Genomic DNA, 27754 nt, shown 5'->3' on the forward strand with positions numbered 1-27754 from the left:
CCCCCCCCCATCAATATTTACTTTTTAATAACATATACTGTATCTCTTGTAAAGTCTAGTTAAAAAGACTAAAAATGTTTCCTCCTCTTGGACTCTTGCACTAAAAGGTTATGGCTTTATTTTTAAAAATTAATTGGACCAAATTTAAGAAGTCACTAGAAGGCTAGATTAGCTACAGCTATCATTCTATAGATTTTCGTGATTAGAATGGACGTAAGGCTGCAATCGAAGAACAAAGTTTAAAAAAGAAAAAGAAATTGAACAATCAGGCACTTATTTGACCACCATTTAAAAATCACTTCTTGATCGAATTCTAATGTTATGGTAGCAATTCAGCGTATAATTTAATGCTCTGTATTTTATATACTAATCATTGTGTCAATAAAGGGTCCAGTTTTGAGTTATTTTGAATACAGTAAAAAAAGGCGAACGATTTCCATACATTATGGGAGAACAGCTTAAAGATCTCCACGGAAATCGGCGCAAATTTATTTTCTTCTTATTCTACATAGATTAAAACAATTTCCGGCTTTACCTAATTTTTTCCAAAAAAATTTTAATTTGACTGGATTAATAATCCAATGTTTTAAATTTCTAGCTTATATATCCAATTGGGTCAATGACAAAAAAATTTGTATACTAAATTTAAGATAAGAATATTTCCAAAAAATGTAATACCTATACTTCAGTGGAACGGTTCTGGCGGTTCAGCTTGTTGATAGGTTGTGAAATTCCTAAATGCCTTAAAGGTGATTTCATCTTTGTTAGTTTGCATTAACTAACTCTTATAAAAATGTTTATTAAAATAATAAGTTCATGATTTAAAGTAAGGCAGTTAGCAATCAGATAGTTCTGTTGTTCGTCATATCGGTGGTGTGGACGTTCACCTGTAAAAGAGAAAAGTAAGAATTACAACAAGCCCTTGAACCGTTAGGAAAGCGTATCAAATTTTTGTGACTATTTAAAAACTGAACCAATTGTGATATCTCGGAAAGTTACAATCCGGTTAAGTATTTAGATTTCATCTCCTCAACTTCTAAGTCAATTCTATATATCTATTTTGGTCCACATGCTCTGGCGATAGCAACAAATACTGAACATCCAATCCTGAACTTTATAAAAAAAGTCCTAATGTATGATGTTTTACTTTTAACTGTGGATCAAAGGGCAATTCTTGTGGTTTCAAAATATGTTAATATGATTTTATTGCATTAGCATCAGGAACGTGTTTTGAAGTGTAATATCAAACAGGGCAATAAATCCTTTTAAACCAACATCTATCGTTGTCTCTGTTTATGATGGTGGTTCTTTAAATGCTCTCACAAATTTTTTGAGGTCAGGGTTTTTGCGAAGGATTTTCATGAATTCTATTTTGCCCATATCGTAAAGCGCAAAAGTTATATATAGCCACTCATGACTTCTATAGGTATTCGAAAAACGAAAGTAGTTTAATATTGCTGGTTAGGAAATCCAACCAGGTCAGTATGGTCTGTAAGCGTGTAAGAATTCGATAGAGAGATAGTACTCACAGCTGATATCCTGGTAAGACATAATGAAAAAGTCACATTGTGGAAGAATCAAAAGAATATGATAGAACTTTGTTGCAGGACAATGGTCTACTTCAACCCTCTTCAGTCCTTGAGCTGAAACTGAAATGGAGCAAACTATTCTATGGAGCTGAAGACATTCCGTGACTGGCCGTGATTTTCACATTTTAAAATGAGGGAAAAATCAGTCATGAAGAACATTCGTAAAACCTTGACCTTAAAAAATTGTGAGGTTATTAATATGGAAGACCATATAGCAGATAAGAAGACATTTGTAGAAATTTTCCTTGTTGCTGTATATGATTTTAAATTTCAAAACACTTCCTTGAACCAATTGTGATACAAGTATTACGTACCTACGTCATTAAGAACGACAAGCACCATCACCAACCTTCCATAAACAGTTGTAGAACTATAACATTCCTTAAAAGTTTTTTTCAAGCTGGGCAGTGGCTGGAGTACGCCATGAAACGTGCGGGTGGTAGTTCTCAAAGAATGGACTTATGCTTAAAACCACCAAAGCACTCTTTGCACCCGACAAAGTTCTGAAGCTAGTGTTTCTCACAGGCAAAATTGAAGGCAGAGGAACTTGTGGATGCAGGGGGAACGGTTTGTTATGTTATGTACCAACATAGATGGTATTGACTTAGAAGTAATGGATATTGAAATCTAAATACCTAACCGGTCAGTTACTTCTGAAGGTAGCCTAAATGGTTGAGTTTTTGAAAAGTCAAAAATTGTTTTATACTTTCCTGACGGTTGGAGGCCTTATTATATTTCTTAATTTTTACTTTCACTTCCCTATATATGTTCTATTACACAGTATGTAGTGTAAAAACGTGTCATCTATCTTTCACTGCACACATACTGAACAGAATACAAATCGTCAAATCAACATAATACCAACTTAAACACCTCATCTACTCACCAGGGCTGTCACTCAGACTCAAATTACTCATCTACAAAGTAATACTACGACCATCACTCCTACACGGCGCACTACTACTACATTTCTCAACAGCCCTGAAATCACTACAACAATACCAAAACAGTACACTACAGAAGATATGCCGAGGGACATCTCTGGAAAGACGTAACATGACGCTCATTTATAACGAACTAAAACTAGAAACTGTACAACAACACATCGCACGGAGACACATTAAATTCTATGACAGTCTCCCTGATTCCTTCAATTCAGTATTCCAATCTATCACTCCATCCTCCCTTCCTGCGAGGTGGCAGGGCAGGAAAGGTTCCAAAAACCCTATCAACATCACCTTATAACTCCATCTTCTGATGCACCTCCTCCCTCTCCCCCACACTTCTTTTTTGACTTCTGACTGTTGTCTTATTATTTTATCTATTGTCTTTATTAATTAATGTTTTTATTTTCTCTATCTTTTATGCGAAACAACACGAGGAGGCCCTTCACCTCCGGATTTTAAAAATAGTACCATTTAGAATGGATATTTCATAAGTAACAAATAAACATTACAGGTAACCTTAAAATACCAAAGGTAGTAAATACCCAACACGATATATTTCTTTTTTCACAGTAAAGCATCACTATTCACTGTTACTTTTCTGTTTTAGAGGTATAAAAAGATTAGTATATTCTTCCACAATTTTTTTTATATCAGCTGGTGTTTTTACTTCACAGCAATACCTATTGGTCACTTCCTTCTCAAAGTAATGCCTGTAGGACTTGCCATCCTCTTGACGACCGTAAGCGCATCCCTTACGGAGTTAACAGATTTCTATTGTGCGAGGATTTAATAACAACTCGTCCTGTCAATTCACCTCCTATCTTCCGATGATATATTTCGAAAATAGTGAGGGTTTTTATCCTTGAAATAAGAAAAGAATACAAGGATTTGAACCCAACACAGGCTTAATTATGAAGGATAAGATGATACAGTTTATGCTGGTCAATAGAAAAATGCTGTTGACGTTTTCAACTAACCGAGATTTAAGGAAAAACAAAACTTTGCCTTATTTTACCGTTTGAAAGCCCTCTTCTAGCGGCTTTGACAAAGACAAACTCTACTTGTTGTTGAATAAAATTATGCCTAGTTTACTGTACTGCAAGTTACAATTATCTAACTTAAATAGTTTTTTAATTACCGCTTCCTTACAATAAAAAATTATGCCTAAATCTATACAAAAATCGAATTTCCTCCTTTTATGCGATAATTATGTGACTATGGTATATAAAGACGTTTTTTAGAATCCTAATTCCACAAAACGCTTTTTAACGAATTATCGCAATTTTTTTTTAAGAATACGAATCTCTCTAAACTAGGCATCATGACACATCGACACCATAAGGAGAACCACTAATGAAATTTTCACAAGTGAAGATGAAAATTTTACATAATAAGTGTAAATGTTTTTCTAGAAGGGGAATCTTTCAGCGCAACAGGGTGCTAGGAAAAACGTACACAAGTTAAGTGTGTAAAATTTTGTCAACAATATATTTCAACGGGGATTTCATCTACTCTATGGTGGTGCAATTTTTACACAATTATCTTTTTGTAAGATCGTTGAATATCCCTGTGTGATAATAAAAGGAAGATGATCCGGGTGCGGTCAAAGAAAACTCGAGTAGTGATTAAACTATTTGATATGAGCTAATGCTTCGCTCTACCTTGTAGGGCTAAAAGAGATTCAAACACTTGAATGCGGTAACAAAGTAAGAAATTAGATTAAAAAAAAATTATCTAAGGTGTGGCTAATTATGATAATTTCTAGAAAAATGAACAATGCAAATTAAAGAAAATAAAAAAAGATGTACAGTGAAATGTAATATTAAATAAGAATAACAAAAAGGTTTAAAGAATTACTGAATACGGAAATAATAGCAAATAAAAGAGTAGATAAAAAAGAAATATGAAAATATAGTCCACACTAAAAGATGGATAAAGGGAATATGATTAAAGTCAAAAATAAAGGGAAATAATGAACAAAATAGGACACCTACCTATCTTACTGAATGGAGGTTAGAGCAAAAATAGAACCGAAGATAGACAAGAAGGAGAAGTGGTGAATGCTGGTGGTTAAAAAATAATACGTTACATTTCAAAGTAATGTTAAATTAAAGATTATATAAGCATATTAGAGAAAATTTTATAAATAGGCAAACATCAAATGATAATATACATAAAAAGGGGAAGATATAAGAAAAAAGAAAAAAAATTGATATTTTCTTTAATTTGCTAATATTATCTTTACTTTAATGTTATTTCCAAATGTAACGTACTATCTAACCACCAACCCCCACCACTTCTTCACAAGGTAGACATTCTGTTCCATTTAGAGTAGTAGAGTAGTTTCCTACTTTTATTTAGTTTTATTGGTACCACTGGGATCTATAAGGTTGCCGAGCGATAATGTTGCATTTTTTATGTTTTTATATAGGAAAATGTATATCTTCTTATGAGTGTACATTTTCGGTAATATCTCCTCTTTTCTTTGCAAAATGTAATAAACCTTTATGTTATTCTTATTCAATTTTATATTGTTCATTTTAATATAAATTATCATAATTAGTAACAACTTAGTTTTTTTTTTTAATCTATTTGCTTACTTTGTTATCGCATTTAAGTGTTTGTATCTTTTTTTAGCCCTAATGAAGCCCTGACACGTTGGCTCAAATTAAATAGTTTTATTAATATTCAAGTTTTTTCTTTTTTCTTTTACCGTACCTGGGCCATCTTTCTTTGATAATTACTTTTTTTTTTGTTTAGCTTTTTAGTGATCAATTCTTACTAAGCTAGTAACGTAACAATTGCTAAAAACAAAATGTTGCTTTTTTGTTTTAATTTTTAGTAACTCTTGAGATCGACCAATCACCAGTCTTTAAATATTGCCCATTATTTATCGTTCAAGGCTCGATTAACACTCCTTTTTTTGCGAGTATTTTGGGAATTTATAAACGAAACGTGATAGATCTTAGTTTTGGTATATGAAGTTTTCTTATGGTAGCGAAGCCTTTATAACCTCTCCCAGTTCTTCTTCAGCTCACTTAACTCTAGTTATTTTCAATGCAGGATTTAGATTTTTAAGATCCAATTCGCCGTAAAATCCGTCATCATAATTTGACTATGATTGACCTATTATCAATGAAATAGACTGTGATTGGAAGAAATATATTCCCGTTATCTCAGTAATAATTTTTTTACTATCGATTGTTTGAAGCAAGGATTTATATTGTGGTAGGATTATGATAAAAACTTCCTGCAGAGTAGAAATCGCTAAATTTTAAATATGAAAAGTATTTAATTAAATTCATCTATACTCAGTTAAGTTAGTTTACTTTAGTTCCATTGCGTTCCTTTAGTAAAAAACGAAAAAGGTGTTTGGTTCTCTTCTCAAAAAAGGACAATTTTAGCTACGTTTCTTTAGAAGAACAATTAGGGATGGCTTACTCAATTTAATTGACAGTACTTAAACGATTTAATTGAAACATATTGCCTATCCAAACTATAAACTTTTAAATTATCAAGAAATTAAATAAATTCAAAAGAAGTTACTACTGGATTTTGACGCTACCGTTTATTTTATACCAGCGTTGTGTTTATGGATTAGGAAAATAAAAAGAAAGTAAGTTGTCACAATATGTCTAAAAAACATTAATGTATTAAAAAGTATAAAAATGTACAGCAACATGATTATTATTAAAAATTTGGCACAAGCCGAAAACTGTATATTTGGAAGATTATTAGTCGATTTATTGTAAGAATGTAGTTCGGGTGGCAGTCAACAAATAGCAGGATACAATAATTAGTTTTTAATAACAATAATAATAATAATGAAACAAAGTTTCAAGAATGCCTCTGAAATGAATGAAGTGACAATTTCCGTGGAAGATGTTTAGGAAGCTGTCAGAAACATGAAAAATTGGAGGGGGCCTGGATCTGATTGAATCTAAAATTATTGGATTAAAAGATTTCATTGCTTGCATGAGTTGCTAGCCAAAGGGTACCAGAAAATACTTGATGACACGTAAACGCCCCCTGATGGCTTCTCTGATTGTATCAGTTATATGCTTCAGAAAAAGAATGAATTAAAATTCTCACTTCTATCCTGTCAACCAAAATATATTGACACCTTGAAAATGAGAATATGATACCCACAGCTAAGGTGTAAAAAACGGACTAGGGGTTTTAAGGAGCTCTTAGTTATTGATTCATTCATTGCGGCACAGGTTTCGAAAAACAGGGAAGTCTTTCTATGGCATGGATAGATTATAAAAAGTCCTTCGACTCCGTTCCACACAAAAAGTACTAGATTTATACAAGATTCAAACAAATGTAAGTAGACTCCTTTCAAACCTGGAGATTGACTAAGCCCAATCCCGTGTGGAGTAGCTAGTCTCCCATCGGGCGCCTCCCCAGGTGGCGGATAGGGGGATTCTCACCAGATATGGCAGGAACCGGGGAAATAAAATACCCAGAGTGAACCAAAACTAGAACCAAATCCAGACGCGACGGTTCCTAGAATAGGCGGCGTACTGGTCAGCGTTTGTTCCTCAGGCTAGAGGCGGCTGTGTTATACCTGGCAGTAGGTATAAAATGCTATTTTCCGAAATTCAATGGAGGAAAATATTAATAATCATACTACGGTGCAGGGGCACGGAATCCCAGTACCGCCGTCGATTGGGAACCGGAAAGCGGGTTCCCCGGCGTCGTCATCATACGTCCGCAGTGCTGCAATGGCGGGAGACTTGGCCATTGTAGCATCTAATGTTACAAGAATTACGTCGTTGGTTGAGACAAACGAAAGAAAAATGGTGGCAAAGTCAGGCTGTTTTCAGGAAGTGGCAGTGAAGCCGACAAAGACACAGGACCTGATAGTCGAGATGGGAAAATGAGCCCCAAAGGAAAAAAGAGGAAGAAGAGAGAGAGGAAGGAGGAGGAATCCCCTCTAAAGCCTAACCCAGAAATTGAAAGACCCGTCCAGAGGGTGGAAATAATTCTAGGACGGGTCAAAAGCTACTTGGAGAGAAAAAAGGTATCTCACGAGATCCAGAAATACCTGAATGGCCAGCTAAGAGAATTAGCCAATATAATAGTAGGACTGGAGGCCCAATGGGAAATTATTCCGGAAATAGTAACTGAAATGGTAAAAGAAGCCATATATACCGATGATCTACACAAGATCATTGGTAAAAAGGTCTTCCAGATTGTGGCTCCAATAGTAGCAGAGGCTATAGGCGCCATAGGAGCGGTCTATGATCAGAAGAAAAAATAATGGGTTTCGCCGACATTGAAAAGGGTTTCTGGCATGATAAAAGACTTGGAAGGGGAAGTCGACGAAGAAGCCCGTATCCTCATAGAACGTACGGTCGAGTGTAGGGCTAAAGGAAGAGAAAAGGGGAAGGACGACCGAAGAGCAGTAGAGGAACTGAAGACGATGGGAGCTGGGCCTTCAGTGCTATTTCCGGTGAAGGAGAGGAGGAAATATGAGGGCGCGGAACCGGCCCCAATGGCCCAAAGATCCAGCCAGACACCATTCTGTAGGGGAAGGAACCTTAAATCGGATACCTCTACAGACGGCGAAGAAGAGGATAGTGGAGGCTGGGAAAAAGTCGCGCGAAGAACAAAAAGAGGAAGAAGAAGACCCCAGCCCAGGATGTGCTTCCGAAAGAAGGGCTAAAGGAGAGGAAAAAACTTACCTTCGCTGGCGTCCTTGTGAACGTTCCGGCCATTCCGCTTAAACCCCAGGATATGGCGACATATGTCACACTCAAGGGAAGTGCAGCGGGATGGACTGCAAAAGATATATATACATGGAACTCCCGTCCCAAGAAGAATTGAAGAGCATTGGGGACATAAGATTGATAAAAATCACCCAAAAGGACAGTGTTCTGGTCAGGACAGAAGGCGCTGACCAGGCACAAAAGCTTCTCGCCTGGGGATAAGCTGAGGGAAAAAGGATTATAGGCGAGCCTTACTGGGTACAATGCTAAGGAGTGCCCTGAAAAGAAGAAGGGTGAACCCTCGTGTTGTAAAAATTGCAAGGCGAGTGGCAGAGCAGGGAAAGATCTCCGACATTGTGCGGGCAGCAGGGAATGCCCGGTACATCTGGAGATGATGGTCAAGCACACGAAGAAGACCCGGTACGCGTAGGCTACAGATCCTGCAGGTCAATATGGGCCGTAAACGAGTGGTCGCGGACGAATTGATTACTCTCGTCCGAAGTGCTGACATCTTGGCGATTCAGGAGCCTTGTCTCATGTTGTCGAAAGAATGTGGTCACAGGTTTTCGAACTACGTCGAAGGTGGTCGGTCTAGGCAGTAGCGAGAGGAGGCCTAGAGCAGCGATTGTTGTCGTTAACCCTGCCCTCGACGTACTGGAACTGAAGCAATTCACCACAGCAGATCAGGCGGCATGTTATGTCAGGTGCGGCAGAGTTGCCTTCGCTTTGGTTTCAGCATATATGCCGCCACGACAGGTGAATGTAAATATCAATGTAGAGGATAATATAGCTGCTGTCGAGGTTGTGGCACTAAAGTATAAAAGTGTGATAGTCTGTTCCGACATCAATTCGTGGAGCACGGCCTGGGGTTCTGTTCGCACAGACGCTAGAGGGAGGTTGGTAGAAGATTGCGTGGGGAGGTGTCAGCTGGTTATTATGAACGAGCCTTCTGGGCCCACATTTGTTGGAGCGCGGGGCCAGAGTTGGATAGATGTGACACTTGCCACGGCTCCCATAGCAAAGCGTATTGTAGACTTGACCCTCCGGTGAGACACGAGCTCTGACCACCGGGTCATAGCCTTCAGTGTGGTGGAGGAGGAAGGCGGTGCCCCAGAAGTAGAAAAGGGCTTTGTGACTCGATCGGCGAACTGGAGAGCGTTTTCCAGTGAATTGGAGAGGATACTGGCTGACAGAGAATGGGAGGAGATGACCCCGATAGATGATGAGTCCGAGATTTACCGCAGAGTGGCAATGCTTACGGGTGCCATCACTGAAGCGGCATATATTACAATACAAGTAAAAAAGAATACTACAGGGCCAGGCGTAGGTACCATGAGTGTAGAAACGACGAGAGGAGGCTTGCACTTCGAGAAGAATCCAAACATAGATATAGGGTATACCGAAACGGGGTGCGTTGCCAGAAGAAGAAGTCCTAGGACGAATTTATTGTAGAGGAATTAGAAAAAAATCCCTGGGGTATCCCGTACAGGGTGGCACTGGGAAAGGTTAAGCCGTTACAAGTGATGGCGGCTATTAGAGTGAGAGGTGCCCAGGCAACCACCTTAGAGGAGGCTGCCAAGATGTATATAGACTATACATACCCTAGGGATAATCCGTCCCAGGATAGTGGAGATGATTGACCTATGCCCACCATGGAATATGTGGGACCTTCGTCTTGCCGTGGAAAGACAAAGGATCGGGAGGGCTTCGGGACTAGATAGCATAGATGCTGCCCATTGTATTGAGGAAGAGTTGTTGGATATATTCAACGAGTGTTTGGATAAGGGGTACTTTCCAAACAAGTGGAGGATTGCAGACTTGAGACTGCTCAACAAGGGGGGTGGTAAGGTTAAAGAAACCCCTAAATCCTATCGACCAATATGCCTTCTCCCAGTAGCTAGTAAGGTCCTGGAGCACATGATCGTCCAAAGCCTTAGACCAAGTCTAAGTGCTGCAAGTCATCCACGGCAGTTTGGCTTGACCCGTGGCAGGGGAACTACGGATGCGCTGCTGAGAGTGCGTAGAGTCGTGGAGGAGAGGGCGGAAAAATATGTATTATTGATCATGTTTGACATCTCTTCCGCCTTCGACAGCGTTTGGTGGCCTCGTGTACTCCAGCGGTTGCAAGAGCTCGACACCCCCAGTAATCTATACTCCCTAGTAGGTTACCTGGCTTCAAGTTCCTTTATGTATTCTTCTTCATTAACCAGAACATTGTGTTTACTAACCACTTCCTCTTTGTTACATGGAACACTGCACATTTATCGAGGCCAAATGATATTCCTATGTCATTTGAAAAAGATGAAACATCTTCAACCATACTTTGAAACTGATCTTTGTTTCTCGCGTATAGTTTGAGATCATCCATATACCAGCTGTGGCTGACTGGTTGTTTCGTCATTGATGACAAGTTTGTATCCCTCCTTATTCTCACGAAGAATTCTGCTTAATGGGAATAGCGCCATCATCATAAACTGTGGCGCTACAACTCTTGTAGAGTCAAGGCATCCCGCAACTTCGTTCGCCAGTCCTCTCTAATGGTTGCCGCTGTTCTCCAATTGCGGATTCCCAAGATAGACCTGGCATCCCCAGCCACTCCATCGATCCATCGAAGCCGAGGTCTTCCTACTCTTGTATATAGTATATATACATATATCCTTTCGTCCAGGTTCATCCTAGAAATCTGATCCTGGGCCACTCTTAATTCACGACCTGCCCACTGAAGCCGTCCCACTTTGATCACCCTTACAATATCCGGGTTCCTATAGAGGCCTGCCAATTCAGCATTTGTTCCGTTAGCACCATGCAGAATCAGATTGGGCTTAGTCTCGGTAGGCCCTTCTGGTGCGCGTCCGTCTGGGTGCCTGCAGTTACCAGGCTGGTCCAGTCCTCCTGGTCTCAGTCTGGGTCAGCTTCCTCTTCTTGTGGTGGCTCGCCGATGTTGGGCGGTCTAGTCCTTCCCATTGTGAAATGTGTTGGGCCCACCACCTCCTTCCATCCGTAAATGAACTCCCTGAAGAAGGGATAATTCTCTTCTTCCATCAACCAGGGAAACTCCGACTCGGCGAGAGCGAAAATCCCGACATTTCTCAACAGCCTGGCACGGTGTCCTTCCATGGCGGAGCAATCCACTATTACGTGTTCTGCTGTTTCAAGAACTCCGCACGTGGGGCACCGGGGGTCGATGTTCTTTCCAAAGCTCTGCAGCATTTCTCGAAACCCCCGTGTCCTGTTAAGATCTGTGAGACCCAATAGTCTGAGATGACCCATTTAGCCTTCAGTCTAGAAAGGACGGTAGGGAAGAATTTTTTCAAAGTAGCGCTTTCTGGCTTGCTACCCACCGTCCATTCCACTTCTGTATTGAGTCCTCCCGCAGTATTTTCTTCCACAAGTTTGGAGTCTCGCCGATCCTCTCACGGAGCTCATCCAGTAGCGCTTCTAGTCCCTGCCTCTTTACTTCACATTTAAGGAAATCCTCCCTGAGAATGAGGTCCAGGGGCATCGCTCCGACCAGCACCTGCACCGCCTCATGTGACACCGTTCTGTATGTCTTCGTGACACTCAGTAGAGCCAATCTCTGTATGGTGGCCAGTCTTCTCTTCTGTGAGGTTTCGGCTCCAGGCAGGGGATGCGTACCTCAGAATACCCAAGATCACACCTTATTATATGGTCATCGTTGCAGGGTACCTGAGGCCTATAATGCACCCCCTATCCTACTTAATCCATTGAGTGACAGTGTCACCCTGTCCTTTAGATACACGAGGTGAGAAGTGGCATCGAATCTTCTTCTTATCCTCACACCAAGATATGTCACCTCCTCACCCGGTCTAACCCTTTCTCCTTAGATATCCAGGGTGATAGGATGAGAACATCAGCAGAACTTTGGAAACAACATCGACCCCCGGTGCCCCACGTGCGGAGGTCCTGAAACAGCAGAACACGTAATAGTGGATTGCTCCGCCATGGAAGGACACCGAGCCAGGCTGTTGAGAAAGACCGGGATTTTCGCCCTCGCCGAGTCGGACTTTCCCTGGTTGATGGAAGAAGAGAATTATCCCCTCTTCAAGGAGTTCAATTACGGATGGAAGGAGGTGGTGGGCCCAACACATTTCACAATGGGAAGGACTAGACCGCCCAACATCGGCGAGCCACCACAAGAAGAGGAAGCTGACCCAGACTGAGACCAGGAGGACTGGACCAGCCTGGTAACTGCAGGAGGCACCCAGACGGACGCGCACCGAAGGCCCTACCGAGACTAAGCCCAATCTGGTTCTGCATGGTGCTAACGGAACAAATGCTGAATTGGATGGATCGATGGAGTGGCAGGGGATGCCAGGTCTATCTTGGGAATCCGCAATTGGAGAACAGCGGCAACCATTAGAGAGTGCTGGCGAACGAAGTTGCGGGATGCCTTGACTCTACAAGAGTTGTAGCGCCACAGTTTATGATGATGGCGCTATTCCCATTAAGCAGAATTCTTCGTGAGAATAAGGAGGGATACAAACTTGTCATCAATGACGAAACAACCAGTCAGCCACAGCTGGTATATGGATGATCTCAAACTAAACGCGAGAAAGATCAGTTTCAAAGTATGGTTGAAGATGTTTCATCTTTTTCAAATGACATAGGAATATCATTTGGCCTCGATAAATGTGCAGTGTTCCATGTAACAAAGAGGAAAGTGGTTAGTAAACACAATGTTCTGGTTAATGAAGAAGAATACATAAAGGAACTTGAAGCCAATAATTTGGGCATGCAACGGCACCTTAAAATTTTCCGCACTGATATGTAACAAGAGCTTCTAACAATGTTCAAAATTAGGTTACGAAAAGAGTTCAAAATCCAACTAACTGGTAAACAAAAAATCAAGGCTATCAACACCTGGGCGATACCTGCTTTTAGTTATTGCTTCGGCATAGTGTAGTGCTCAAACACCAGCCAAAAGGAGATGGGTCGCCTTGTACGAACAACTCTCACACAAGAACGGACCCACCACCAAATATCTTGTAAAAGAGGACGTGGTTTGCTAAATATTGAAGAAGCTAGAAAGAGGCCAATATTTTCTCGCAAAAACATCATGGATTTATCTCACCATCTCAAGGATGGACTCTGGTTTACCTGCACTTAATCTGAACAAAGGTGTTGAATCAACAATCGTGTCCGAAAATGAACGACTGGCAGAATGGAAAAGCAAGCCTCTGCATGGGAGATTCTATAGCAAACTGAACAAAGCCTTCGTAGATAAAGAAAGATTAGTTGAATAGTTAAAAGCCTAATTGATGATAAGAGCCTATATTACAAGTACCTTCCACAGTAGACTCCTCCAAAAAGTTTCTCTCAATTATTACGGACCATACAGTACGCCGTAATAAGAGAGACATCCTCCTTATAGATCTTAAAAATAAGAAAGCTGTACGTATTGATGTTGGGATCCCCAACGATAATAATATAAGCTCCACAAGTGAAAAAAAAATTGAGGAAATACCAGGAATTGACGACAGAATTGAAAGAAAAATATCAATTGAAAGGTGTTACCACTACTCCATTCATAATATCCACGAATGGCCTACGTACTACTACCTAAGTAAACAGTGGCAGGCGTGAATGGCCTATTGATGTGCTAAGAGAGGCAGAACAGTCCGTTCTCTTAAACACGGTTCGGAGAGTGCGAACATTTTTAAATATTTGAATAAAAAAAAAGGAAAAATAAACAAAAATATGAAGTTGGCTGGACATCTAGGTCCCCACCTCAGACACTCAACCCGCAATGGCGAGAAAACAGACCGTAGTAATAATAACACTTTATTTATTCTTTGACGAGTCTCTTTAGAATAATACAGAGAGATAAAAAGATGTGGGCTGACGAGCCTCAGAGATACATAAACAAAAATACAAAAAAAATAAATAAATAGTCATGAGGAGAAGTTGGTTAGGGTGTGGTCAGAATATATCACAAGTTGAAAGAACTTAATTAATAGTGCCAACAAGAGATGCGACATCGATAAAAAAACACGTTTTAAAACATCGATGTTCAATACTAAAACATCGATGTTGAAAAACATCGATGTTTTTTTTAACCATTTCAGTAACATAAAGACTGTTCTATAGACTACCCATGCTTCGGCCAGTTAGAAGTGCTTTTTCAATCAACCTATAGGACATGGAGTCCAAAAATCATCAATGTTTTAAAATATCGTTGCTTACAATACATTACCCAAAAAACATCGATGTTTTTAAAGATATATTTCGGAAACATAAGGTCTGTTTCAACGATCACGTATTCTACGGCCTGTCAGAAGTGTGTTTTAAAACTAAGAATCCGACATCAACAAAAAACATCGATGTTTTAAAAATATCGTTGATTACAATACATTACCCAAAATACATTGATGTTTTTGAACAACTATTTCAGAACCATGAGGTCTGTTCCAACGATCACGCATTCGACGGCCTGTCAGAATTGGGTTTTGAAACTAAGAATCCGACATCGATGTTTTTAAAATATCGTTTCTTACAATACGTTACCCAAAATACATCGACTTTTTTGAACATCCATTTGAGTAACATAAGGTCTGTTCCAACGATCAACCATTTTACGGCCTGTCAAAAGTGGTTTTTGAAAGCAAGAATCCGACATCGACTACAAAAAACATCGATGTTTTTAAAAATTGTTGCTTACAATACAGTACCCAAAAAACATCGATGTTCTAAAATATCGTTGCATACATTGCATTACCCAAAAAACATCGATGTTTTTTTTAGTTACATTATTTGTTCCAACAACCATTTCTGACTGGTCGGAACAGACCTTATGACTCTGAAATAGATGTTCAAAAAAACAACAATGTATTTTTGGCAATGTATTGTAAACAACAATATTTTAAAACATAGATGTTTTTTGGAAAATGTATTGTAAGCAATGATATTTTAAAACATCGATGTTTTCTGGGTAATGCATTGGATGCAACGATATTTTAAAAACATCGATGTTTTTTGTAGTCGATGTCGGATTCTTAGTTTCGAAACCCACTTCTGACAGGCCGTAGAATGCGTGATCGTAAGAACAGACCTCATGTTTCTGAAATAGTTGTTCAAAAACATCGATGTATTTTGGGCAATGTATTGTATGCAACGATATTTTAATATTGAACATTGATATTTCTAAACATCGATGTTTTTTTTTGTCAATTTGCATTATTTTTTGCAAAAACCACTTTCGACTGGCGGGAGTATACGTAGTCGTTGGAACAGACCTTATGTTACTGAAATGGTTGTTCAAAAACATCAATGTATTTAAGGCAAAGGTTTGTATGTAATGATGTTTTAATATTTAGCATTTAGCATTTCTAGTCGTAATTTATCTTTATTACGTCGTTAGCGTGATGGTTGAAGGTCCTTTTTTATCCCACCACATTGTTGATAGGAAATTGTTAATACCGTAATTTTTTTGTTTTCATTTAGTTACTTTTGGAAAAAAAAAAAATTAAAGATTGGGACAAAAGTAAAACATCGATGTTGAAAAAACATCGGCTTAAAAACATCGACATCGATGTCGCATCCCTAGTGCCAACGTTTCGGCCGGAATTTGTAGCCTTCATCAAGGCTAAGAACAAAGAACAAGATAACAACCAATGAATAAAAAAAAAGAAAATATAAACAGAATGATATATAGTAAAAAAGTGTACAGAGTGAAATCAATAAAAATAAAGTAATGAAAGTAGTGGAAAATAAAATGTATATATACGTAATTAAATAAGAAAGTAAAATAAAATACTTAAGTTTAGTTCTTTGTTCTTAGCCCTAATGAAGGCTAGAAATTCCGGCCGAAACGTTGGCACTATTAAATAAGTTTTTTCAACTTATTTGTCTCATATTCTGACCGCACCCCTAACCATCTCCTTCTCATACATAGTATCCACGGTCAACTATCTTCTACTTCAACTCTGCATAAAATCGTACAGAGAAATTTATCAAACGTTTTAATCTCGAGATCCCCAGAGACGCCCCCATATACCGTACAGCAATAATCAAAGTGGGGAAATATTAGAGAAGTGACTAGGAGCTTACGGGTTTCAAATGGAAATAGTTGGCGGAGGTAATTTAGAAATTTTAAAGTGGAAAAGGTACGGCGGGAGATATTGGATACATCGTTTTTCCAGGAAAGTGTTTGGTCAAAAGTTATTCCCAGGTTTTTGACGGTAGGGTAAAATTTTATGGGGTTATCATGTAGAAACCATAGCATCAGTAAAGGAGGCTTTTCTGTCCAACGATTTGTTTATCTGGGCTCTCAAATGAAGACCGACAATGATGTGCCAGAAGAATTATCTAAGAGGATCCTGGCGGCAAATAACTATTTTGCCCTGTGATGGTATCTAAGTAATCGCTTAATCTCCAGGAAAACAAAAGCGATTCTGTACAAAACGTTGATTTGTCCTGTTATTACATATGGAGTGTAAACGTGGAGCTTCTCCAAAAGAGATGAAAGCAAGCTGTTGGTCTTTGAAAGAAAAGTACCGCGTCGCATTTATGGACCAGTGCGCTCAGGTAACAATAGGGGAAGAAGGAGTAGAACTGACCGCTATACATAATTGATACAAACGTAGTCCAGTTCATTAGAACAGAATGTCTAAAATAGGCAGGTCAGGTAACCAGGGTGGATAAGAGTAGGCCAACCAGCGAAATTATGCTGACGCGTCCAGAAAGAAAAAGAAGAGTTGGAAGACCTTAGATTGCGATGGATGGATGGGGTTGACGTAGATAGTAGACCTCTTCTTGGACTGGCGAACTGGAGAACAGCTGCAAGAGTGAGACCAATGGACGAGACTAATTGTGGAGGCCAAGACTCAGCGATGTGCTGTAGCACCCATGATGATCACCATCAAGTAGGAGCAGAGTTGGAATATTAGGGATAAGTATATATCAGTTTACGGGAGGTGATTGGAGATTCTTAAGATTGCTTATGTCTTCTCCGCATTCAGCTACAACTTATTAGCTCTCGCCCATTCACAAATCCCATCCAAATCTTCTTGAAGTTCTTCTGTAGCTGATAATAGGTCAGAAGGCGGGAAGAATAGGTATATTTGGAAATCATCTGCATGGATGTGGTATTGGGAGTGTTAGATCTGGAAGGGAAGGTCACTAATCTAAATAGCAAATAGAGTAGGAGATAGAGAGGAACCTTGAGCAACACCACAGGAGAGGGGGAGGGTTTTAGATGATCTGAGAGAAAATGTTTTAACCAACACAGGGCACTGTTGGATAGAGGAAGTTTACGCAATTAAACGTAAAGAGGATGATATGGTCAACTGTGTCAAACGGTTTTGAAAAGTCTAGAAAGATGAGGATAGTAAGGTTTTGGTGTTCAATGAAGTTTTGGAGTTCATGGGTTATTTTAAGGAAACCGGATTGCGTTGAATAGCCACATCGAAAGCCAGATTGGAAAGGGTTGATAACGTTCTTCAAGAAAGTTGGAGAGTTTATTTTAGACAAGGCGTTCTAGAAAAGTTGGATAGGAGAGAATTGGGATGGAAGTCGTGTAGTGAGGTAGGGTTGGAAATTTTCTTCAAAGGTCGGACTAGAGCAGTTTTCCAGAAAGATGGGAATATAGAGCTTTATGCTACTTTTATAGCTTTTTTTGACCGCCTACCCGGACCATCTTTCAACAGTAATTTATATTTTTATTAATTCTATAATTTATCTCTAATTTGGAATATGTGAATGAAGACAACCAAAATATTTTCCTAGTAATAATTTTTTCTAGGAGTTATGAAACGAATGTAAGATGCAAGATCTCCCCATCCCTTCGATCACCTTTGGCACAATCCGAAGTCAATTACTTTTGGAGGAAATATGACAGAAATTTAAACTTTAATTTCTCATGAAACAGTGAAAAATCGGATGATGGTTAATAGGGACTTTTCTCGTCATAATTAAGGTGAATCGGCCCCTGAAATTATTGGTTTTCAACTGGTACTCCCAGTGTATAATAATACTATCAATTGTTTTATATGGAATAAAATTAAAAACAATTTAAAGTTATACTGACCTATGGTGGTAATAACTGTTAGTGAGTACAGAAAGGCTCCAGAAAATGACCATCTGTTTGCTGAAATGTCTTCACCTTCGTAGCCATGAATCTGCACTTCGTGAACTATGCTGTTTTGGAACTCCTTCAGTTCATGATCAACTTTATTTCGCCAACTGGCTTCAGAGAATATATTTATTTCACAGCAAGTCGTTTGCCACAGTCTATTTGCAGTCATATTCCGAAGCCGAAGTATGTTTTCTGATTGTTAAAAATATTATTATTTGATAAATTAGTATTAAACATTTCCTATTATACTTTAGTTTAATGACTTAAAAATTTTTCCAGAAAGTTTCACTCAGGAGAATTCTTACTTTTTCCATAAAAATATAAATAAACCAAAAACATGTATTTGATGAAGTTTGTGGAGTTTATTTTAAGCAACATTCCTCCATTACGGCCTCAAGAACCTAAGGGTGTATGAAGTATGTTTAAAATTTGTGTAGTTATCAATATATAATCTCGTTGTGACCGAAGTCAAAAAATTTAATTCAAACAAATACTGTTGGTCGCTTTTATATTTCACTCACACAACTGAATCATGGTATACTAATATCACCTCAGTCAGCAGATCCTTTAAATGCTTAAATGTGGAACCGATTTTAACCCCGTACCACAAATTGGAATCTTGAAAATTGCAATAATTACAAATTAGGATGCAATCATGAAGAAATGGGTTGCATATCCTCGAAGAATACTCGGCAATCATGTACAAAATCGGTAAGATTGGACTCACATAGGAAATTTCGATATGTCAGCGTGCAGACTGGAGACTGAATACAAGAGCCCAAGTTAAGAAAAAAGGCAGACCACAATTTTTTATTACTTTAATGAAATCTATGTATGATTATTAGTCAAAATTGATGAATCTTCCATGTAATAGGTACGGGGTATATAAAATGGTGGCTGTTATCAATGTTATCAATACTCTAAATTTTCTTTCACACCGTTTCGGGGTGTTTGCCCTTCTAGTACTATTATTCCTTATATAAATATAAGTAAATAATATTAAGCGTGACTGAATGGTGAGCTAAAAACTTTATGGTTTGTTCATTTTTCTATTCTGACTCATTTCCCTTGTCGTGACTGATGGTAATTCTACCATTTATGAGAGAGCACATAATGTTAAGAAATCGGTAGCATTACCTCCTGGAATCACTTATGTGTTCTTCCATTCTCTTTTCCACAGTAATACTTGGATCGCTTCCTAAAACATTTTTCTCGGATTCCCAAAATACAAGAGCCGGGATAAGAAAAAGGTAGTTATTTAACCCTAATTTTTTATTATTTTAATAAGTAAGAACTACGTCTAATTACTAGTCATAAGTGATGAGTCTACCAAGTAATGGTAGGAGGAATAAAATGGCGGCTGCATAAAATGAGTTAAAACTGCCATAAAATGGTGGCTGTTTCAAACGTTAAAAAAAAAATTTAACTTTTCTTTCAGGGCTATCCATGGGATCCAAAACCAGAGCCGTACCTCCGACTTTTGTAAATGCGAAAATATCAGCGTTTCTTACGGATCCGTCGGTGTCAACGCAATAAACCTCCTCGAAGCAGGTGAAGTCTTTTCATCAATTCGTCTTTGACCCTGTGGTGCCGGCGTGTTATAAGGAGGGAGTTGTTGGGGCATTTTCCCAGCACATGGGCTGGTGTTTCAGACTCTCTGCCGCATTTGCTACAGAGGGACTCAACCCAACTGGGACTCTACGAAGGGGTGCCTAGTTGATATTCAGTTTCAGGGCGTTCGCCCGTTCTGACCCCCAGCGTATGTGCTTCTCACATACATATCTATTCGCTTTTGGGGTCTCTTTGAAATGACGAACACCAATACCCTGCCACCTGCAATTAGCCCATTGTTCGAAAGCATTCTCACGCAACGACTGCCGTAGACATCTCACAATTTGGTGGCCCTGATCCACCCCCAGACTATCAGCACATGCCGCGATTTCGGCTTCGTGATTGAATGTAGCCTGAAATAAAGCATCCGGAACATTCGACAGTCACTGGGCAATGGACCAATGCTGTAGTGAAGCTTCCCATTGACAGCGGATCAGACCCAGTTCTCGATACCTCCTGGGTGCGTACAGCATCGTCGACGAGGTGTTAGCGGGGATCCCGATGATGGGCTTGATACTCCTGCGGATATTGGTATTAATGCCCTCCAATATTGCAGGACGTATCTTTGTAAGGAGAGCAGTCTGGAGAGGGTAATCAAGTCCCGGGAACAAGTATTGGTTCACAACGTTGACCTTTTGTTCGGGCTTGAGCAGCCACGAGCTCACCAATTTATAGAGGTTATTAGTTAGATTTGTAACAACCTCTTCTCCAAATACTAGCTCTCCCGATGTACATCCAAGATATTTGATGGTGTCCTCGGCTTTTGCCGTTTGGATGACCTCCGTATTCTCAAGGGAGAGTTTTGTTGACCGCAGCTCTCTTTGTCTATTACGATACCCACAGTTTTCTTTGCATTTATTGCAAGACGAATCTCCACGAGCAGCCCCTGCTACGCTCTGACACTATTAATTATTCTTACCACAGAACTCCTGTCGCGCGCCGTTACAGCCTGATCGTCCGCGAACCCTATGAGGACCACACTCTCTTCGTCAAGTGATCAATGGCTAGGTTGAACAGCGAAGGCGACAAGGGCCCGCCCTGAGGCACCCCTCGCAAGAGACTGATCTGGCTAGTCGTGTGGGTTCCTATATTAATCTTTATTTTATTTGTGGTTAGGAGAGCCGCGATCACATTTGTGAGGTCAGATAACACACCTCTTGGCTCCAGCGAGCTCACTATGTGTCCATCACCAACGTTGTCAAAAGCACCAATCGCGTCTTTTTTCTTATTTTTGGCATCTTTTATGATCGTGTCGATGATTCCGGCACATACATGTGTTCCCGGTAGACCTTTTATGAAGCCCCTTAGACTTTTGCAGAAGGTGACCTGCTTTCTCAATTTCGAATCCAGAACCTTCTCGATGATTCGGCGCACAATGGAGTATATCGTACTTGGCCTCCAGGAGGAAATACTTTTTGGGTCTCCTTTACCCTTGTAGACCAATATTGTGCGCCCTTGGCGTAGAGGCTCTGGTACATACCCCACCTTCAGCATGACCTCCGCAATATACTTAATGATGTGTGTTACATCAAAATATTTTAGTGTGCGGACCAACACACCATCCGGCACCGGCGATGAGTCTAACGATGACGACTTGATAGCCCTCTTTACCACCCGACTATCTATGGACATCAAATTGGCATCGGGGCGCATTTCTCATAAGCCGCACGTTTGCGGAGATTCGAGGCTTTTGAAATGTTTCTCAATGTCGGCTATCTTTAATGGGCATTGCTTGGGGGCGTCGGCGTTCATAATGCTCTGCACCACTTTTTATGACTATAAAGATAAAACTAGCTTTCGCAACATAATCATGTTGTGTACTTTGTTTATGAAAGATTTGCTGCTGTTTTTTCCGAATTTGCGGTAAGCTTCTGGATTTTGTCTTTTCTTATTTGTCCTTTCAGTAAGAGCAGCATGGGATGCTTAGTTATGAGTAATTTCTCTTTATATCGCATTCATTCATCACTAAAATGGATTTATTACACAGCAAACATATAGGCTTACCATTGTGCAAGATAAAAAAGAATTCTTTAGTCAATTTTTCTGGAAACTGGTGACCCTATTTATCTATTTTTCGTTTTTTTTTCCCAGACATAATTTTCGTTCGATAAACTTCATAACAAAATATAATTAGTAAGGACTCAAGATGCACACAAAGTCACAAAGCAAATTGACGGCACATGCAGTTCGCTAGGATATCGCTTGTCGAAGTTATCACCTCGCAAGCTCAAATATAACTTAACTAAAGTTTGGGCCATCCACCCGCTTATATAGGCAAAATGAAGTGATGATCTAGAATCGTCTAGTGTAAAACAATTGAGAAGCAATAATCCTTGGTTGCGCCGCCTCACTCTTTGATGACCGCCGCCAATTGGCTCGCTCACTAACTTGATTCTGTGAATATGAGTAAGTAATGAAATATTTTGTTTTAATTGGGTTTTTCGAATTGTCTCGCAGGCCCGATCAAATCTTACAGAGGGCCGGGGGTTGCCTACATATGTTCTAAAGGGATCAGTCCCAGAATAAATAAAGATTATTATTATTAGTAGTAGTAGCATTATTACAGATGTCTCCCAGCACTCAAAATAAAGGAAATTCAATGAACTATAAAGTAGTTTATGAAACATGTCTTCGTAGAGGTTGTATTTTCTTATGATATTCGTATATGAATATGAATTTTGCACATGAAATTTTCCCCAAATAGCAATTCATTTTAGCAAATATCATGAGAACTACTCCTGTGAGTAATCTACTTTATAGTTCATTAAATTAATTTTATTTTGAGTGCTATCAGACATTTGTACATTTAATACTTCCTGAGATAGTGTTTTTCACGACTCAAAATTTTTGTCGAACAGTTAGAAATCAACATTTTGTCGAATATCGTGAAAACTACTACTCCTAAGAAAATAAACGTAAAAAAAGAAGATACACTAGTTTATAGTACATTAAATTAGCTTTAATTTGAGTGTTAATAGACATTTGCAGATCTATTTCTCAAAATAAATTCACCAATTTTTTATAAAATGTATGTTTTAAAAAAGATATGTCTCGAGAACTATTGATCGTAAATAGCTCTATTAGGGCTTATATTTTAGCAAATTTAGGGTTCTTTAAATGATGTGGTATTAGATTATCTAGTGTTGTTGGTAATTGCAAAGATAAAGAGCTCTGAAAGAAAAATTCATTTTTTTTTAACGTTTTGAAACAGCCACCATTTTATGGCAGTTTTTGACTCATTTTATGCGGCTACCTTTACTTGGTAGTTACATTATTTATGACTAGTACGTAGTATACTACGTAGTATGTAGTTCTTACTTATTAAAATAATAAAAAATTAGGGTTAAATAACTACCTTTTTTTCATTCTTGTACTTTGACAATCCGAGAAAAAAGTTTTAGGAAGATAAGCGATCCAAGTATTACTGTGGAAAAGAGAAGAATACATAAGAGATTCCAGGAGGTAATGCTACCGATATCTTAACATGATGTGCTCTCTCATAAATGGTAGAATTACCATCAGTTACGACAAAGGGAATAAGTCAGAATAGAAAAATTAAGGAACAATAAAGATTTTAGCCAGCATTCAGTCAGGTTTAATATTATTTACTGTAGATTTCTGACAGGTAATACACATTTTGAAAGAGGTAGTTTACATTTTATCGCTATATTCATCCTTTAGTTTTTTCTGAGGGCTATTATCGGATTTATTATCGTCAATACCATTTCGATTTCTGTTATAGTTTTCTGCGACATTGTGATTGTTTATTACATTTTAAGGACAATACTTACGGATTTACTATCTAATTATCTTTTATATATTAAAGAAGTTGAAGTAAAAGGAGACTTCCTATAGAACATTATCAATACTCTATCTGTAATTGTGCAACGTTTCGAGATGTTTCCCCATCTTCTAGTCCAATAATTCCTTATAGTCAAGTATAACCATTTCCTTTTCGAAATTTTGTCTTCATAGTTGTATAATTAAACAATCTAACACACCATTGTTCAAATATCTGTTAGATTTTTCAATTATGTAACTAAGAAGACAAAACCTCGAAAAAGAAATGGATATATTTGATTATAAGGAGTAATTGTACTAGATGGTATTTTCACCTCAATATATGAAGAATAAACAACTTCCTAGGAAATAAAGTTAAAAATATCTAATTATTAATTGCACATGCACTTGATTGATATTACTATGCCGTGTTTCTTCGGTGTAGAACTCGTTTATTAGTTTTTTAGTCGAGTTTCCAAATATGCAATTGCATTTACTTGTTTTGTTTTTTTAATTTTCGATTTTGTATTATATTTGGGGGTTCGTCGAAATAAAGTTCGTTTTTTATGATTTATAATGTGCTATTAATCAATTTATAATAAAGTTTCGCCCTAGAATCCTCATGATCTAATATTAATAAAACAAAGTTATTTAGGTACTGCGGTTATCTATTATTAGTTTTGATTAATAATTTACAACTGCACTTTCGTTGACAAACACCATAAACCTTTATTAAAATATCCGTATATCATGGAAAACATTAAGAGTATCAGATAATTACGTTGCACATGCGCTTAGAACATACGATAGCAAATTCTGAATCAGTACCAGAATTCAGGACAGGAATTCAGTCAATGCATAATTGATTCGAAATGCTTGTGCTGGCAATAGTTTTAATTGAAAATTCAAAATTAGCATTTTCAAAAACCACATGAACAATATATTTGATAGCAAACGTACACGCCTTAGAACATTGTGTAAATGGATTATTGTCCTTCATAGGACATCCTAACGAGTTTAGTGAACTGAAAAGTTTGTAATGGAAGTTGGTTCAGTGATCTTAATGAAGCAGAATACTTTTGAATGATTTTATAATCAACAAAATCCCTAGAAAAAATAGAGGAATGTTACTTGAAATAAACAGAATAATAATTTTTGAGCATGTATTTTTTAATATATTAATTTTAATTTAATTAATTAATTTTTTATTTTATTTTGAGCATGGTTTTTGATTAACGAAAGGGGTAGATGGAATATATATCCCTGAGCAACCTCTATACCAGAATTTTCCTAGATAAATTATTTTAAGCCAAATGAAGCCACTTTAACTTTATAATTTTAATATATGAATATGATGTTTTTTATTTAATTACATAATTATTTTAGGATACAGCCCAGACAACAGGTTCTTTTCCGTGGAAAAATTAGTGAGGGATGAAACTTTGTAATATAGTGCACTTGGACCTAAATACATGTTAAGTTTGCTACCACTACCTTCTTTGGGTATTTGCAAACTCGAAAAATGTTTGTGACAATCCCGTTTTTTCAAAACCTCTGTTAGATGCGTTCTAAAAAAAAAAAAAAAAGTATTAACAAAAATTAGAGTAGATTAAATCTTCTACAATTTATTTTTCTTATATATTTTTTGTAAACAAAATAGTTTTAAGATAGCATTTATGTGTACTGTATTCATAAGAACCTCATTGATGATCCATTAACAATTTTTAATTTATAAAAAGTTATAGAGAATCGAATCCATTATAAATTGTTTTGGACTTTTTTTTCTCAGAAGCACCAAACATAAGTTGTTTTGAAAAAATAAATTTTGGACACCTTTTATCTAGATGGCGGCGAATCCCGGAGGAGAGGGTGGTAGTAAACATAGTTTTTTTAGGATGTTGAAGTGCACTATATTATCAAGTTTCATATCTCTCGCATCTTTTTTCACTTAATTTAATTTTTAAAAATTTAGTTAGGTTTGAGTTAATAACTGCATTAGCTAAAAACCTAGTTAAAAAATTTTAATTGTTATGAAGTAAAAAGTGTTGTAATTTTATTATAAGCAATTTATAGTGAATTATTGAAGAGCTATAAATGCTTATAGATAAATGTTGGATATAATTTAAATTACTTTGTTGAGATGAGGATAAGATATCGGCTAAATTCTTTGTAAATTAAATGCTACTACTCATACTGACATTGTATAACTTTCTTGGTTACTCTAATATAGTGTTATACTAAGATTTTTCATATTAATAAATTTTAATTGTGGTTCTTTTCTGTCACTTACAACCAAATTTAATAAGCATATAATAAAATTAATTCAATGCCATAATAACCTAATTTTAGTTGGGAAAAATTCCGTGATATCAACAAATATGAATTTTTTTTTATTATCGATAGTTTTTCATGAAACTATTAGATGGTTAATTGCAACAATAGTTCAAGACAAGAACATATTTATTATTAATGTTAAAGAATAAAACTACTTACCAATTCTGCTCGTATATTTCGGGCTTTCGATAGCAATAAACATAAAAGATCCTGCTATCGTGTATCCTATAACAAGTCCTATTATACCGACGTTACTGAACATAAAAGCAACGAAGTTCCGTAAGTAGTCTTTGAGCCTTTGGCCCCATGTCTTTTGCCTCTTGAATGATCTTCTTGTGCTTCTTTTCCGTTGCATTTGGTTAACATTAGAGGATTTCTATTCACACATTTTAGGCCCAACTGTTGGAGGTCTAAGGGCCTTTGAAATATTTGAACGATAATATTTCCTACATACATCCTACATAGATGTCTCAAAAGTAAACAATGTTCAGACTGTTCACACCATATTCTGGAAAAAAAAAAAAGATATATATTAGATCATTATAGAAATGATTTATATCAAATAAATTAGTCTGAATGCCCGTTTAGTAATATTGTATGTCCAAACCCACTTAAATACATTGAAAATAAAATTTTTCTAGAATTAAAAAAGAAAAAATTGATAAGTTCTGTGATTATTTTTGATCAAACTAAATACGTTACGTTTAATGTATTTGTTATGTTGACAAAAATAAATACATTAGTAAAATAAATAGAAGAAAAGCTCTTTTCTTTTTACTAATAGTTATATAAATATCTTGTTCAAAAAAATATTTTCTAAATAAAACACTTTTACTCTATGGTGTATTGCATTTCTGATAACAAAATTACCCACACTGTTTTAGTATATTTATCACTTTTAGATCACACAGCTCTATATAAACGCTATTACATACAATGAATCAATTATCAACAGACCCGCGATTAAAAACTGCTTACATTAAATACATAATATAGTGTAAGCAATATTTAAATCGGTATTAAGATATGGGATCGAATGCCATGGTGCCAGTTCTGATATTCATTAATCAAAACTTTCAAGCATTGAACATTAAGAACAATAACGCACCACAGTAATAAAGCAGATAATATTAAAATTGTTGGTACTTTACCACCAAAACTATTTTATTTTTACTGAATCATGTTAACATTTATGGATAGTAATTAATTAGAAAAGAAATAAGACATCTAAAGAATGTTAGAAAAAAAAAATTATCGTACCACAATATATTTGCTAACCGTGCTTCAAACTGTATAGTACATATCTGTTCAATCGTTTACCCGAAGAGCTAATAAATAAATCAACCAAAGAGAAAACTAAAAAAGAAATATTTGACTGGGTACTTTCTTACTTCTATGAATGAAGTTTAAATACCTTATTTAATAATAACGAAATTTGGCGTTATCCGCGTATACCATTGAATCTACGTATGCGATCAGCTGAATCATGAAATTTTTGCAGGTTTTTTAAACTGAGTTACAGAATAATGACTGAAGGTTATTTTGTATCCGCATATTTTCTATAAAACCTTTAGACAAAGTGACATAATCAAGAACAATGTACTGAAAATATGTTTAATTCAAATAATCTTATTGGCCTACATCCCTTAAGAAACGTCCCGATATCCTTGATATATTTGTTACTTC

At 37.3% G+C, this 27754-nt stretch overlaps 1 protein-coding gene across 2 annotated transcripts in view; it reads right to left on the reverse strand.

Moving 5' to 3' along the window:
* sand (sandman) overlaps positions 1–27754 on the reverse strand; it is an 81177-nt gene that overhangs the window by 28805 nt on the left and 24618 nt on the right. The window contains exons 2-3 of one of the 2 annotated variants that reach the window (XM_014427532.2): positions 26228–26576; positions 18296–18535 (exon numbers count right to left, since the gene is read on the reverse strand). In XM_014427532.2, the coding sequence (XP_014283018.1) occupies positions 18296–18535; positions 26228–26423 (436 nt within the window). In that variant the 5' untranslated portion in view covers positions 26424–26576. The remainder of the gene's footprint in view (positions 1–18295; positions 18536–26227; positions 26577–27754) is intronic. The other variant, XM_067046823.1, reaches the window with a different exon arrangement.

Source organism: Halyomorpha halys, unplaced genomic scaffold, assembly GCF_000696795.3.
Source record: "Halyomorpha halys isolate HHAL.00 unplaced genomic scaffold, Hhal_1.1 Scaffold654.1, whole genome shotgun sequence".
In the NCBI taxonomy this organism is placed as follows: domain Eukaryota; kingdom Metazoa; phylum Arthropoda; class Insecta; order Hemiptera; family Pentatomidae; genus Halyomorpha; species Halyomorpha halys.